This window comes from Pseudophryne corroboree, chromosome 1 (genome assembly GCF_028390025.1).
Source record: "Pseudophryne corroboree isolate aPseCor3 chromosome 1, aPseCor3.hap2, whole genome shotgun sequence".
NCBI classification, from domain to species: domain Eukaryota; kingdom Metazoa; phylum Chordata; class Amphibia; order Anura; family Myobatrachidae; genus Pseudophryne; species Pseudophryne corroboree.
Window position 1 is genome coordinate 89,830,818 of NC_086444.1, and position 17,358 is coordinate 89,848,175.

The following is a 17,358-nucleotide window of genomic DNA, read 5'->3' on the forward strand; positions in this document are numbered from 1 at the left end:
CTTACCTATAATACTCCCTTGCCTGTAGCAGCTAGTTTGTGACCTGACCCTATATTATGTAAGGCTGCTGCCAGGCCTGGCGCTACCCGCTCAGCAAGGTCTGCAAAGCAGGGAGGCGCTGGGCAAGAGAGGCGCTCCCCGCTCTGCAGACTTGCTGATGCGCAGTGCTGTCACACACTGACAGGCAGCAGCAGCGCCGGCAAAAGCTCTTCACTGTGAGGATTTTTTGTGTGAGCCGAGGGCCCTTCCCTCTCCTCCTTGCTCCTCCTGCTGCAAGTCAAGCTAGAGACATACAGCAGCGTCCCTGTCCAGTGTCCATCCCTGTTCCCTCCCCCTGACTGTGAAGACCCACTCCCTCTCTCCCCTCCCCTCCCCTCCGTTGATTCACTAAAACCCAGGAAGTCACGTGGTGCACTTGCCTGTGTGCACTGTGCAGTGATGGAGGAGCCTGCAGACGTGAGTAGAGGAGCAGCCACACCACAGGCAGTGGTGTACTATTAATGTGTGTGCTGGGAAGGGGGGGGGGGGGGGGGGGAGTGTAGGTGTAATATTAATGTGTGTGCTGGGGGGGGGGGGGATGGAGAGTGTAGGTGTAATAATGTGTGTGCTGGGGAGGGGGGGAGTGTAAGTGTAATATTTATGTGTGTGCTGTTGAGGGGGGGGGGTGTAAGTGTAATATTAATGTGTGTCCTGGGGAGGGGGGGAGTGTAGGTGTAATAATATGTATGCTGGGGAGGGGGGGGAGTGTAAGTGTAATATTAATGTGTGTGCTGTTGAGGGGGGGGGGTAAGTGTAATATTAATGTGTGTGCTGGGGAGGGGAGGAGTGTAGGTGTAATAATGTGTGTGCTGGGGAGGGGGGGGAGTGTAAGTGTAATATTAATGTGTGTCCTGGGGAGGGGGGGAGTGTAGGTGTAATAATTAGAGATGAGCGGGTTCGGTTCCTCGGAATCCGAACCCGCCCGAACTTCAGCTTTTTTTACACGGATCCGAGCGACTCGGATCTTCCCGCCTTGCTCGGTTAACCCGAGCGCGCCCGAACGTCATCATGACGCTGTCGGATTCTCGCGAGGCTCGGATTCTATCGCGAGACTCGGATTCTATATAAGGAGCCGCGCGTCGCCGCCATTTTCACACGTGCATTGAGATTGATAGGGAGAGGACGTGGCTGGCGTCCTCTCCATTTAGATTAGAAGAGAGAGAGTGAGATTGAGACAGAGACACTTGATTTACTGGAGCTTAGGAGTACTAGAGAGTGCAAAGTTTACTAGTGACTGACCACTGACCAGTGACCACCAGTGCAGTTTTATTTAATATAATCCGTTCTCTGCCTGAAAAAAACGATACACAGTGACTCAGTCACATACCATATCTGTGCTCAGCCCAGTGTGCTGCATCATCTATGTATAATATCTGACTGTGCTCACACAGCTTAATTGTGGGGGAGACTGGGGAGCAGTTATAGGTTATAGCAGGAGCCAGGAGTACATATTATTAAAATTAAACAGTGCACACTTTTGCTGCAGGAGTGCCACCGCCAGTGTGACTGACCAGTGACCTGACCACACTGACCACCAGTATAGTATACTATATTGTGATTGCCTGAAAAAGTTAAACACTCGTCGTGTGACTTGTGTGGTGTTTTTTTATTCTATAAAAAACTCATTCTGCTGACAGACAGTGTCCAGCAGGTCCGTCATTATATAATATATACCTGTCCGGCTGCAGTAGTGATATATATATATTTTTTATATCATTATTTATCATCCAGTCGCAGCAGACACAGTACGGTAGTTCACGGCTGTAGCTACCTCTGTGTCGGCACTCGGCAGTCCATCCATAATTGTATACCACCTACCCGTGGTTTTTTTTTTCTTTCTTCTTTATACATACTACATCTCATTATCATCGAGTCTATATTAGCAGCAGACACAGTACAGTACGGTAGTCCACGGCTGTAGCTACCTCTGTGTCGGCACTCGGCAGTCCATCCATAATTGTATACCACCTACCCGTGGTTTTTTTCTTCTTCTTTATACATACTACATCTCATTATCATCCAGTCTATATTAGCAGCAGACACAGTACAGTATGGTAGTCCATGGCTGTAGCTACCTCTGTGTCGGCACTCGGCAGTCCATCCATAATTGTATACCACCTACCCGTGGTTTTTTTTTCTTTCTTCTTTATACATACTACATCTCATTATCATCCAGTCTATATTAGCAGCAGACACAGTACAGTACGGTAGTCCACGGCTGTAGCTACCTCTGTGTCGGCACTCGGCAGTCCGTCCATAATTGTATACCACCTACCCGTGGTTTTTTTTTCTTTCTTCTTTATACATACTACATCTCATTATCATCCAGTCTATATTAGCAGCAGACACAGTACAGTACGGTAGTCCACGGCTGTAGCTACCTCTGTGTCGGCACTCGGCAGTCCGTCCATAATTGTATACCACCTACCCATGGTTTTTTTTTCTTTCTTCTTTATACATACATACTACATCTCATTATCAACCAGTCTATATTAGCAGCAGACACAGTACAGTACGGTAGTCCACGGCTGTAGCTACCTCTGTGTCGGCACTCGGCAGTCCATCCATAATTGTATACCACCTACCCGTGGTTTTTTTTTTCTTCTTTATACATACTACATCTCATTATCATCCAGTCTATATTAGCAGCAGACACAGTACAGTACGGTAGTCCACGGCTGTAGCTACCTCTGTGTCGGCACTCGGCAGTCCGTCCATAATTGTATACCACCTACCCGTGTTTTTTTTTTCTTTCTTCTTTGTACATACTACATCTCATTATCATCCAGTCTATATTAGCAGCAGACACAGTACAGTACGGTAGTCCACGGCTGTAGCTACCTCTGTGTCGGCACTCGGCAGTCCATCCATAATTGTATACCACCTACCCGTGGTTTTTTTTTCTTCTTTATACATACTACATCTCATTATCATCCAGTCTATATTAGCAGCAGACACAGTACAGTACGGTTGTCCACGGCTGTAGCTACCTCTGTGTCGGCACTCAGCAGTCCATCCATAATTGTATACCACCTACCCGTGGTTTTTTTTCTTTCTTCTTTATACATACTACATCTCATTATCATCCAGTCTATATTAGCAGCAGACACAGTACAGTACGGTAGTCCACGGCTGTAGCTACCTCTGTGTCGGCACTCGGCAGTCCGTCCATAATTGTATACCACCTACCCGTGGTTTTTTTTTCTTTCTTCTTTATACATACTACATCTCATTATCATCCAGTCTATATTAGCAGCAGACACAGTACAGTACGGTAGTCCACGGCTGTAGCTACCTCTGTGTCGGCACTCGGCAGTCCGTCCATAATTGTATACCACCTACCCGTGGTTTTTTTTCTTTCTTCTTTATACATACATACGACATCTCATTATCAACCAGTCTATATTAGCAGCAGACACAGTACAGTACGGTAGTCCACGGCTGTAGCTACCTCTGTGTCGGCACTCGGCAGTCCGTCCATAATTGTATACCACCTACCCGTGGTTTTTTTTTCTTTCTTCTTTATACATACTACATCTCATTATCATCCAGTCTATATTAGCAGCAGACACAGTACAGTACGGTAGTCCACGGCTGTAGCTACCTCTGTGTCGGCACTCGGCAGTCCGTCCATAATTGTATACCACCTACCCGTGGTTTTTTTTTCTTTCTTCTTTATACATACATACTACATCTCATTATCAACCAGTCTATATTAGCAGCAGACACAGTACAGTACGGTAGTCCACGGCTGTAGCTACCTCTGTGTCGGCACTCGGCAGTCCATCCATAATTGTATACCACCTACCCGTGGTTTTTTTTTTCTTCTTTATACATACTACATCTCATTATCATCCAGTCTATATTAGCAGCAGACACAGTACAGTACGGTAGTCCACGGCTGTAGCTACCTCTGTGTCGGCACTCGGCAGTCCGTCCATAATTGTATACCACCTACCCGTGGTTTTTTTTTCTTTCTTCTTTATACATACATACTACATCTCATTATCAACCAGTCTATATTAGCAGCAGACACAGTACAGTACGGTAGTCCACGGCTGTAGCTACCTCTGTGTCGGCACTCGGCAGTCCATCCATAATTGTATACTAGTATCCATCCATCTCCATTGTTTACCTGAGGTGCCTTTTAGTTGTGCCTATTAAAATATGGAGAACAAAAATGTTGAGGTTCCAAAATTAGGGAAAGATCAAGATCCACTTCCACCTCGTGCTGAAGCTGCTGCCACTAGTCATGGCCGAGACGATGAAATGCCAGCAACGTCGTCTGCCAAGGCCGATGCCCAATGTCATAGTACAGAGCATGTCAAATCCAAAACACCAAATATCAGTAAAAAAAGGACTCCAAAACCTAAAATAAAATTGTCGGAGGAGAAGCGTAAACTTGCCAATATGCCATTTACCACACGGAGTGGCAAGGAACGGCTGAGGCCCTGGCCTATGTTCATGGCTAGTGGTTCAGCTTCACATGAGGATGGAAGCACTCAGCCTCTCGCTAGAAAAATGAAAAGACTCAAGCTGGAAAAAGCACAGCAAAGAACTGTGCGTTCTTCGAAATCCCAAATCCACAAGGAGAGTCCAATTGTGTCGGTTGCGATGCCTGACCTTCCCAACACTGGACGTGAAGAGCATGCGCCTTCCACCATTTGCACGCCCCCTGCAAGTGCTGGAAGGAGCACCCGCAGTCCAGTTCCTGATAGTCAGATTGAAGATGTCAGTGTTGAAGTACACCAGGATGAGGAGGATATGGGTGTTGCTGGCGCTGGGGAGGAAATTGACCAGGAGGATTCTGATGGTGAGGTGGTTTGTTTAAGTCAGGCACCCGGGGAGACACCTGTTGTCCGTGGGAGGAATATGGCCGTTGACATGCCTGGTGAAAATACCAAAAAAATCAGCTCTTCGGTGTGGAAGTATTTCACCAGAAATGCGGACAACATTTGTCAAGCCGTGTGTTCCCTTTGTCAAGCTGTAATAAGTAGGGGTAAGGACGTTAACCACCTCGGAACATCCTCCCTTATACGTCACCTGCAGCGCATTCATAATAAGTCAGTGACAAGTTCAAAAACTTTGGCCGACAGCGGAAGCAGTCCACTGACCAGTAAATCCCTTCCTCTTGTAACCAAGCTCACGCAAACCACCCCACCAACTCCCTCAGTGTCAATTTCCTCCTTCCCCAGGAATGCCAATAGTCCTGCAGGCCATGTCACTGGCAATTCTGATGATTCCTCTCCTGCCTGGGATTCCTCCGATGCATCCTTGCGTGTAACGCCTACTGCTGCTGGCGCTGCTGTTGTTGCTGCTGGGAGTCGATGGTCATCCCAGAGGGGAAGTCGTAAGCCCACTTGTACTACTTCCAGTAAGCAATTGACTGTTCAACAGTCCTTTGCGAGGAAGATGAAATATCACAGCAGTCATCCTGCTGCAAAGCGGATAACTGAGGCCTTGACAACTATGTTGGTGTTAGACGTGCGTCCGGTATCCGCCGTTAGTTCACAGGGAACTAGACAATTTATTGAGGCAGTGTGCCCCCGTTACCAAATACCATCTAGGTTCCACTTCTCTAGGCAGGCGATACCGAGAATGTACACGGACGTCAGAAAAAGACTCACCAGTGTCCTAAAAAATGCAGTTGTACCCAATGTCCACTTAACCACGGACATGTGGACAAGTGGAGAAGGGCAGGGTCAGGACTATATGACTGTGACAGCCCACTGGGTAGATGTATGGACTCCCGCCGCAAGAACAGCAGCGGCGGCACCAGTAGCAGTATCTCGCAAACGCCAACTCTTTCCTAGGCAGGCTACGCTTTGTATCACCGGTTTCCAGAATACGCACACAGCTGAAAACCTCTTACGGCAACTGAGGAAGATCATCGCGGAATGGCTTACCCCAATTGGACTCTCCTGTGGATTTGTGGCATCGGACAACGCCAGCAATATTGTGTGTGCATTAAATATGGGCAAATTCCAGCACGTCCCATGTTTTGCACATACCTTGAATTTGGTGGTGCAGAATTTTTTAAAAAACGACAGGGGCGTGCAAGAGATGCTGTCGGTGGCCAGAAGAATTGCGGGACACTTTCGGCGTACAGGCACCACGTACAGAAGACTGGAGCACCACCAAAAACTACTGAACCTGCCCTGCCATCATCTGAAGCAAGAAGTGGTAACGAGGTGGAATTCAACCCTCTATATGCTTCAGAGGTTGGAGGAGCAGCAAAAGGCCATTCAAGCCTATACAATTGAGCACGATATAGGAGGTGGAATGCACCTGTCTCAAGCGCAGTGGAGAATGATTTCAACGTTGTGCAAGGTTCTGATGCCCTTTGAACTTGCCACACGTGAAGTCAGTTCAGACACTGCCAGCCTGAGTCAGGTCATTCCCCTCATCAGGCTTTTGCAGAAGAAGCTGGAGACATTGAAGGAGGAGCTAACACGGAGCGATTCCGCTAGGCATGTGGGACTTGTGGATGGAGCCCTTAATTCGCTTAACAAGGATTCACGGGTGGTCAATCTGTTGAAATCAGAGCACTACATTTTGGCCACCGTGCTCGATCCTAGATTTAAAGCCTACCTTGGATCTCTCTTTCCGGCAGACACAAGTCTGCTGGGGTTGAAAGACCTGCTGGTGAGAAAATTGTCAAGTCAAGCGGAACGCGACCTGTCAACATCTCCTCCTTCACATTCTCCCGCAACTGGGGGTGCGAGGAAAAGGCTCAGAATTCCGAGCCCACCCGCTGGCGGTGATGCAGGGCAGTCTGGAGCGACTGCTGATGCTGACATCTGGTCCGGACTGAAGGACCTGACAACGATTACGGATACGGACATGTCGTCTACTGGCACTGCATATGATTCTCTCCCCATTGAAAGAATGGTGGAGGATTATATGAGTGACCGCATCCAAGTAGGCACGTCACACAGTCCGTACTTATACTGGCAGGAAAAAGAGGCAATTTGGAGGCCCTTGCACAAACTGGCTTTATTCTACCTAAGTTGCCCTCCCACAAGTGTGTACTCCGAAAGAGTGTTTAGTGCCGCCGCTCACCTTGTCAGCAATCGGCGTACGAGGTTACATCCAGAAAATGTGGAGAAGATGATGTTCATTAAAATGAATTATAATCAATTCCTCCGCGGAGACATTGACCAGCAGCAATTGCCTCCACAAAGTACACAGGGAGCTGAGATGGTGGATTCCAGTGGGGACGAATTGATAATCTGTGAGGAGGGGGATGTACACGGTGATATATCGGAGGATGATGATGAGGTGGACATCTTGCCTCTGTAGAGCCAGTTTGTGCAAGGAGAGATTAATTGCTTCTTTTTTGCGGGGGGTCCAAACCAACCCGTCATATCAGTCACAGTCGTGTGGCAGACCCTGTCACTGAAATGATGGGTTGGTTAAAGTGTGCATGTCCTGTTTTGTTTATACAACATAAGGGTGGGTGGGAGGGCCCAAGGACAATTCCATCTTGCACCTCTTTTTTCTTTTCTTTTTCTTTGCGTCATGTGCTGTTTGGGGAGGGTTTTTTGGAAGGGCCATCCTGCGTGACACTGCAGTGCCACTCCTAGATGGGCCCGGTGTTTGTGTCGGCCACTAGGGTCGCTTATCTTACTCACACAGTCAGCTACCTCATTGCGCCTCTTTTTTTCTTTGCGTCATGTGCTGTTTGGGGAGGGTTTTTTGGAAGGGACATCCTGCGTGACACTGCAGTTCCACTCCTAGATGGGCCCGGTGTTTGTGTCGGCCACTAGGGTCGCTTATCTTACTCACACAGTCAGCTACCTCATTGCGCCTCTTTTTTTCTTTGCGTCATGTGCTGTTTGGGGAGGGTTTTTTGGAAGGGACATCCTGCGTGACACTGCAGTGCCACTCCTAGATGGGCCCGGTGTTTGTGTCGGCCACTAGGGTCGCTTATCTTACTCACACAGTCAGCTACCTCATTGCGCCTCTTTTTTTCTTTGCGTCATGTGCTGTTTGGGGAGGGTTTTTTGGAAGGGACATCCTGCGTGACACTGCAGTGCCACTCCTAGATGGGCCCGGTGTTTGTGTCGGCCACTAGGGTCGCTTATCTTACTCACACAGCTACCTCATTGCGCCTCTTTTTTTCTTTGCGTCATGTGCTGTTTGGGGAGGGTTTTTTGGAAGGGACATCCTGCGTGACACTGCAGTGCCACTCCTAGATGGGCCCGGTGTTTGTGTCGGCCACTAGGGTCGCTTATCTTACTCACACAGTCAGCTACCTCATTGCGCCTCTTTTTTTCTTTGCGTCATGTGCTGTTTGGGGAGGGTTTTTTGGAAGGGACATCCTGCGTGACACTGCAGTGCCACTCCTAGATGGGCCCGGTGTTTGTGTCGGCCACTAGGGTCGCTTATCTTACTCACACAGCTACCTCATTGCGCCTCTTTTTTTCTTTGCGTCATGTGCTGTTTGGGAAAGGTTTTTTGGAAGGGACATCCTGCGTGACACTGCAGTGCCACTCCTAGATGGGCCCGGTGTTTGTGTCGGCCACTAGGGTCGCTTATCTTACTCACACAGCGACCTCGGTGCAAATTTTAGGACTAAAAATAATATTGTGAGGTGTGAGGTATTCAGAATAGACTGAAAATGAGTGGAAATTATGGTTTTTGAGGTTAATAATACTTTGGGATCAAAATGACCCCCAAATTCTATGATTTAAGCTGTTTTTTAGGGTTTTTTTAAAAAAACACCCGAATCCAAAACACACCCGAATCCGACAAAAAAAATTCGGTGAGGTTTTGCCAAAACGCGGTCGAACCCAAAACACGGCCGCGGAACCGAACCCAAAACCAAAACACAAAACCCGAAAAATTTCCGGCGCTCATCTCTAGTAATAATGTGTATGCTGGGGAGGGGGGGGGGGGGTGTAGGTGTAATAATGTGTATGCTGGGGAGGGGGGGGGGAGTGTAGGTGTAATAATGTGTGTGCTGGGGAGGGGGGGAGTGTAGGTGTAATAATGTGTGTGCTGGGGAGGGGAGGAGTGTAGGTGTAATAATGTGTGTGCTGGGGAGGGGGGGGAGTGTAGGTGTAATAATGTGTATGCTGGGGAGGGGATGAGTGTAGGTGTAATAATGTGTGTGCTGGGGAGGGGGGGAGTGTAGGTGTAATAATGTGTATGCTGGGGAGGGGAGGAGTGTAGGTGTAATAATGTGTGTGCTGGGGAGGGGGGGGGGAGTGTAAGTGTAATATTAATGTGTGTGCTGGGGAGGGGGGGAGTGTAGGTGTAATAATGTGTATGCTGGGGAGGGGGGGGAGTGTAGGTGTAATAATGTGTGTGCTGGGGAGGGGGGGAGTGTAGGTGTAATGTGTATGCTGGGGAGGGGAGGAGTGTAGGTGTAATAATGTGTGTGCTGGGGAGGGGGGGGGAGTGTAAGTGTAATATTAATGTGTGTGCTGGGGAGGGGGGGAGTGTAGGTGTAATAATGTGTATGCTGGGGAGGGGAGGAGTGTAGGTGTAATAATGTGTGTGCTGGGGAGGGGGGGGAGTGTAAGTGTAATATTAATGTGTGTGCTGGGGAGGGGGGAGTGTAGGTGTAATAATGTGTATGCTGGGGAGGGGGGGGGGGTGTAGGTATAATAATGTGTGTGCTGGGGAGGGGGGGGGAGTGTAAGTGTAATATTAATGTGTGTGCTGGGGAGGGGGGGAGTGTAGGTGTAATATTAATGTGTGCTGGGGTTGGGGGGCATGTCATTGTGTTATGTGGAGGAAACCCAGTGGTGCAACAAAAAAAAAAAAGGGAATACTCACCTGCTCCAGCGGTCCGCTGTTTTCTGTTTCGGGCTGCTCATCCTCTGACCGTTGAACCAACTCCTGCATGAAGAAAGAAGCCAGCCAGAGACGGTAAGTGTAGTGTAGTTTATGCAGGGAGAAAGGCGCAGGGTAGCGGCGATGTAGTGTGTGGGGTGCAGTGTAGTGTAGTGTGTGGGAGGGAGCTTCAAGGCAGTGGCTGCAGTGTAGTGTGCATGGAGGCGTTACGGGGTAGAATGTAGCTTTCCTGTGCCCAGCCGGTCCCTGAAAGATCTTTTGCTGGAGTAGAAAAATAGAATCGGAGGAGAGGCAGCTCTGCATAAGGTAATTAAAGACTATGCTAAATGGAAAATTGCTTAATTAGTCATTGGGGGTTGCCTATCACCCGCTGCATCACCTCTCTCGCTCTCGCTGGTCACCCACTCACTCTCACCCTCTCTCTTGTCACTCTCTCCCTCCCGGCGCATATGCGGGTTACGCAGCCGCATAGAGCGCCAGACAGTAGAGGGCGCTGCTGCAGACAGTGAGTCATCGTGACTCACTCTCTACAGCACCGCGACCGCCCGCCCTTCCGGGACACAGTTCCCCCTGCATCGCAGCCCTCCCCTGATGCCCAGAAACATGGAGAGGGAACAGTGCAGCGTGTGGTGACGGCAAGAAGCTGTAGCAGCCCCATAACAGAGGTGAAATGGTTTGTCCCTCTGCATAGCTGCCAGCTCTCCCTGCACAATGTCTATGTATGTGTGTGTCAGTGTGCACCTGCTCCCTGTGTAATGTCCCTTGTCACTATCTCCCTCTCCCCCCGGTCTCAGTCACCCATTATCACCCTGTCGCCCCTGCTTCAGTCACACACTATCTCCCTGTCGCCCCTGCTTCAGTCATCCCCCATCTCCCAGGCCCTGTACCCATGGGGGTACAATTGTATAGCCACACCCCTTTCTTGTAAGACCACACCCCTTTTGTGGCACGCGCCGCCTTCAGGGGGTGCCAAAATTGATTTTTGCTTACTAAAATAAAATAAACTCATGCGGCCCGGCCTGTTACCCACCCCTCACCCCATCACCTCTCTCTCCTACCACCATCTCCCTGTCACCCACTCCTCTACCCATCACCTCTTTCTCCTGTTAATCGCTCCCTGTCTCCCTATGATTCTCACCCTTTGCCAATCACCTCCTTCTGATTCTCACCCTCTCCCTGTCATCCTCTCTTTTCACTCTCTGCTTTCTCAGCAAACAGGATTTGTTTGCCATGATAAGCTTGCCCGTGGGTATGCGTGAGTGTGCATTCACCTGTGATCCATACAATTGCATGGTGTGTACACTCCTGCGAATTGGCCACAGCTAGTCTTATGCGCAATGTAGTTGTTTGCGGGTTGGATGAGTTTGGCCACATCTGTGCTTGTAGAAAGGCGCAACATGTATAGTTTGCAGGAGGGCGCCGAACACCCTAGCACCGGCCCTGGCTGCTGCATCATAATCCTAGCAGCCAGATTACCAGAAACTATCATTGCCAGTCACGTCCTTTCTCTGGCTACTGATGCCCGCTGGTCTCTAATTACTGTATATCAGCAGCTACATTTTCAGCCATTTGCAGCTACAGTAACAGAAACATGGCTGAGCCATCGCGTTTTGACTGTGAGTTACTGACTATAGATAACTGCCTTGATAAGCATCTGTGTATTGGCTGATAGGTGGCATGGCTCAGCCTGCACTAGGTGCCAGGATAAATAAGGTGTTGCTGTACCCTGCAATACTTTCAGCAGATATAATCAGGAGTGGGAGGTTTGGCTGGAACGCCCGATGGATGCACATCTGACATCAGTAGGTGACTAAGAAGAATGTAAATTCCTAAACTGTGACTACTGCAGAGGTTATCAACATTCATTACAAAATAAACATCAATGAATCAATAAAACAAAGTTTATGAAATATAATAATCACTAGGTAATTAGAGCTTTTTTTTTTTTTTTTTAAAAAGAAAAGCTTTATTTAATAAAAAAAATTTAATTACTGGGTTGCCGTCTCGCATAGGGTTCTTCGTGCTTTTTGCATTAGTCCTTTAGAAGACAGAGGCCCTAAATCAAGTGAAAACACTCATTTTCTCCAGATGTAGGTTAAATATAGAGATGTGCACCGGAAATTTTTCGGGTTTTGTGTTTTGGTTTTGGATTCGGTTCCGCGGCCGTGTTTTGGATTCGGACGCGTTTTGCCAAAACCTCCCTGAAAAGTTTTTGTTGGATTCGGGTGTGTTTTGGATTCGGGTGTTTTTGTACAAAAAACCCTCAAAAACAGCTTAAATCATAGAATTTGGGGGTCATTTTGATCCCATAGTATTATTAACCTCAATAACCTTAATTTACACTCATTTTCAGTCTATTCTGAACACCTCACACCTCACAATATTATGTTTAGTCCTAAAATTTGCACCGAGGTCGCTGGATGGCTAAGCTAAGCGACACAAGTGGCCGCCACAAACACCTGGCCCATCTAGGAGTTGCACTGCAGTGTCAGGCAGGATGGCAGATTTAAAAAATTGTCCCCAAACAGCACATGATGCAAAGAAAAAAAGAGGCGCACCAAGGTCGCTGTGTGACTAAGCTAAGCGACACATGTGGCCGACACAAACACCTGGCCCATCTAGGAGTGGCACTGCAGTGTCAGACAGGATGGCACTTCAAAAAAATAGTCCCCAAACAGCACATGATGCAAATAAAAAAAGAGGCGCACCAAGGTCACTGTGTGACTAAGCTAAGCGACACAAGTGGCCGACACAAACACCTGGCCCATCTAGGAGTGGCACTGCAGTGTCAGACAGGATGGCACTTCAAAAAAATAGTCCCTAAACAGCACATGATGCAAAGAAAAAAAGAGACGCACCAAGGTCGCTGTTTGACTAAGCTAAGCGACCCAAGTGGCCGACACAAGCACCTGGCCCATCTAGGAGTGGCACTGCAGTGTCAGACAGGATGGCACTTCAAAAAAATAGTCCCCAAACAGCACATGATGCAAAGAAAAAAAGATACGCACCAAGGTCGCTGTGTGACTAAGCTAAGCGACACAAGTTGCCGACACAAACACCTGGCCCATCTAGGAATGGCACTGCAGTGTCAGACAGGATGGCACTTCTAAAAAATTGTCCCCAAACAGCACATGATGCAAAGAAAAAAAGAGGTGCAATGAGGTAGCTGTGTGACTAAGCTAAGCGACCCAAGTGGCTGACACAAACACCTGGCCCATCTAGGAGTGGCACTGCAGTGTCAGACAGGATGGCAGATTTAAAAAATAGTCCCCAAATAGCACATGATGCAAAGAAAAAAAGAGGTGCAATGAGGTAGCTGTGTGACTAAGCTAAGCGACCCAAGTGGCCGACACAAACACCTGGCCCATCTAGGAGTGGCACTGCAGTTTTCTAGCGAGAGGATGAGTGCTTCCATCCTCATGTGAATCTGAACCACTAGCCATGAACATAGGCCAAGGCCTCAGCCGTTCCTTGCCACTCCGTGCCGTAAATGGCATATTGGCAAGTTTACGCTTCTCATCAGATGCTTTTAATTTTGATTTTTGGGTCATTTAACTGAACTTTTGTTTTTGGGATTTTACATGCTCTCTACTATGACATTGGGCATCGGCCTTGGCAGACGACGTTGATGGCATTTCATCATCTCGGCCATGACTAGTGGCAGCAGTTTCAGCACGAGGTGGAAGTGGATCTTGATCTTTCCCTATTTTAACCTCCACATTTTTGTTCTCCATTTTTTAATGTGTGGAATTATATGCCAGTATCAATAGCAATGGCCTACTACTATATATACTGCGCACAACTGAAATGCACCACAGGTATGGATGGATAGTATACTTGACGACACAGAGGTAGGTAGAGCAGTGGCCTTCCGTACCGTACTGCTATATATACTGGTGGTCACTGTCAGCAAACTGCAAAACTAAAATGCACCACAGGTATAGAATCTAGATGGGTAGTATACTTGACGACACAGAGGTAGGTAGAGCAGTGCCCTTCCGTACCGTACTGCTATATATACTGGTGGTCACTGTCAGCAAACTGCAAAACTAAAATGCACCACAGGTATAGAATCTAGATGGATAGTATACTTGATGACACAGAGGTAGGTAGAGCAGTGGCCTTCCGTACCGCACTGCTACATATACTGGTGGTCACTGTCAGCAAACTGCAAAACTAAAATGCACCACAGGTATAGAATCTAGATGAATAGTATACTTGACGATACAGAGGTAGGTAGAGCAGTGGCCTTCCGTACCGTACTGCTATATATACTGGTGGTCACTGTCAGCAAACTGCAAAACTAAAATGCACCACAGGTATAGAATCTAGATGGATAGTATACTTGACGACACAGAGGTAGGTAGAGCAGTGGCCTTCCGTACCGTACTGCTATATATACTGGTGGTCACTGTCAGCAAACTGCAAAACTAAAATGCACCACAGGTATAGAATCTAGATGGATAGTATACTTGACGACACAGAGGTAGGTAGAGCAGTGGCCTTCCATACCGTACTGCTATATATACTGGTGGTCACTGTCAGCAAACTGCAAAACTAAAATGCACCACAGGTATAGAATCGAGATGGATAGTATACTTGATGACACAGAGGTAGGTAGAGCAGTGGCCTTCCGTACCGTACTGCTACATATACTGGTGGTCACTGTCAGCAAACTGCAAAACTAAAATGCACCACAGGTATAGAATCTAGATGAATAGTATACTTGACGACACAGAGGTAGGTAGAGCAGTGGCCTTCCGTACCGTACTGCTATATATACTGGTGGTCACTGTCAGCAAACTGCAAAACTAAAATGCACCACAGGTATAGAATCTAGATGGATAGTATACTTGACGAGACAGAGGTAGGTAGAGCAGTGGCCTTCCGTACCGTACTGCTATATATACTGGTGGTCACTGTCAGCAAACTGCAAAACTAAAATGCACCACAGGTATAGAATCTAGATGGATAGTATACTTGACGACACAGAGGTTGGTAGAGCAGTGGCCTTCCGTACCGTACTGCTATATATACTGGTGGTCACTGTCAGCAAACTGCAAAACTAAAATGCACCACAGGTATTGAATCTAGATGGATAGTATACTTGACGACACAGAGGTAGGTAGAGCAGTGGCCTTCCGTACCGTACTGCTATATATACTGGTGGTCACTGTCAGCAAACTGCAAAACTAAAATGCACCACAGGTATAGAATCTAGATGGATAGTATACTTGACGACACAGAGGTAGGTAGAGCAGTGGCCTTCCGTACCGTACTGCTATATATACTGGTGGTCCCTGTCAGCAAACTGCAAAACTAAAATGCACCACAGGTATAGAATCTAGATGGATAGTATACTTGATGACACAGAGGTAGGTAGAGCAGTGGCCTTCCGTACCGTACTGCTATATATACTGGTGGTCACTGTCAGCAAACTGCAAAACTAAAATGCACCACAGGTATAGAATCTAGATGGATAGTATACTTGACGACACAGAGGTAGGTAGAGCAGTGGCCTTCCGTACCGTACTGCTATATATACTGGTGGTCACTGTCAGCAAACTGCAAAACTAAAATGCACCACAGGTATAGAATCTAGATGGATAGTATACTTGACGACACAGAGGTAGGTAGAGCAGTGGCCTTCTGTACCGTACTGCTATATATACTGGTGGTCACTGTCAGCAAACTGCAAAACTAAAATGCACCACAGGTATAGAATCTAGATGGATAGTATACTTGACGACACAGAGGTAGGTAGAGCAGTGGCCTTCCGTACCGTACTGCTATATATACTGGTGGTCACTGTCAGCAAAACTCTGCACTGTACTCCTCCTATGTAACACTGATGGTCCCCAGTCCCCACAATAAAGCAGTGTGAGCACAGATATATGCAGCACACTGAGCACAGATATGGAGCGTTTTAAAGGCAGAGAACGGATAAAACTGGTGGTTACTGATCAGCAAAACTCTGCACTGTACTCCTCCTATATAATACAGCTGCTCCCCAGTCCCCACAATTAAGCAATAAGCACAAATATTTGCAGCAACATTAATAAACGGAGAGGACGCCAGCCACGTCCTTTCCCTAACATCTCCAATGCACGAGTGAAAATGGCGGCGACGCGCGGCTCCTTATATGCCGTGAACATCTCAGCTTTGCTTTCACCCTGCCATCAGGCTACCTCCCACTTGCCTGCACCTCTCGTCATCTGTCTATCGCCCCTCCCCATTAGATTGTTAGCTCTTCAGAGCAGGGCTCCCTTTCCTCTTGTTATCTAAGCCCTCGTCTCAACACATTTCACTCACAGCTCTCCCTTACTCAACGACCATCTTTATCCTGCTAGTAAAGGCTCATCTCCATCTATGGCCACCAGCCTCTAGTAGTACGATGATCACTCCCTCAATACTTACATCTTAGCTGTATTATGTCTTGAGAATGTGTGGTGCTCTGTTACCTGTACTCTATTTCTGTTATTTATTTACTGTAATGCAATGTTTTGTCCCCTGTACTGTCCTTTGTACGGCGCTGCGAAACACATGTGGCGCCTTATAAATAAAATGTAATAATAATAATAATAATAGAATCCGAATCTCGCGAGAATCCGACAGCGGGATGATGACGTTCGGGTGCGCTCGGGTTAACCGAGCCATACGGGAGAATCCGAGTATGCCTCGGACCCGTGTAAAATGGGTGAAGTTCGGGGGGTTCGGTTTCCGAGGAACCGAACCCGCTCATCACTAGTTTAATAGGGTTTTTTTACTAGCCTTGGATGGACATAAAGTGACGGAGATAAAGGGGTCTATTCATGAAGCAGTGAAAACAGTGGAGAAGTGAGCCAGTGTCCATGGCAACCAGTCAGTGTTGAAGTAACATTTCTAAAGTGCATTCTATAAAATTATACGTAGAATGGGTAACTTTTCCACTGGCTCACTTCTCCACCCTTTTCACTGCTTCGTGAATTGACCCCAAAGTACCAGCCAACCAGCTCCTAACTGGCATTTTTCAAACACAGCCTGTAACACGGCAGTTAGGAGCTGATTGGCTGGTTTTATCTCCAACTCCTATATTACTGTCCAAGGGTAAGGGGTCTATTCATGAAGCAGTGAAAAGTGTGGAGAAGTGAGCCAGTGGAGAAGATGCCCTCCCAGAGAAGAATGACCCCCGCAGCATTATTATTTTTCAACAATAAATACCCCAATGTCCTGCTCCTACCACCGCCACCAGGTACTCCCCCCCTCTGCGACTACCCCCAAGCCGTGCTGAGACAACCCCCATGGTAATTATACTTACCTTTCCAGGAGCTGGTGACCACTGCTTCCAGGAGGCTGCCATGCACCAGTTCCTGCTGCTGTTCTGTGACCCCCGATGTTCTAAAGTGAGCTGACGCTTCGCAGCATCACTTTACTGCACAGGGGTCACAGCACAACAGCAGGAAGTCCCGATGCCCGGCAGCACTCACTGATCATCGGTTCCAGGACGGGCAAGTATGATTTTTTTTTTAAATAAAC

The 17,358-nt window shown here is 47.7% G+C and overlaps 1 protein-coding gene across 1 annotated transcript in view; it reads right to left on the reverse strand.

Annotated features, from left to right (window-relative positions):
* Window positions 1-11,075, reverse strand: part of LOC135059745 (general transcription factor II-I repeat domain-containing protein 2A-like) — a 38,317-nt gene extending 27,242 nt beyond the window's left edge. The window contains exons 1-2 of the mRNA XM_063963932.1: window positions 11,013-11,075; window positions 9,826-9,888 (exon numbers count right to left, since the gene is read on the reverse strand). Coding sequence (XP_063820002.1) covers window positions 9,826-9,888; window positions 11,013-11,075 — 126 coding nt within the window. The remainder of the gene's footprint in view (window positions 1-9,825; window positions 9,889-11,012) is intronic.
* Window positions 11,076-17,358: the final 6,283 nt, after the last annotated feature.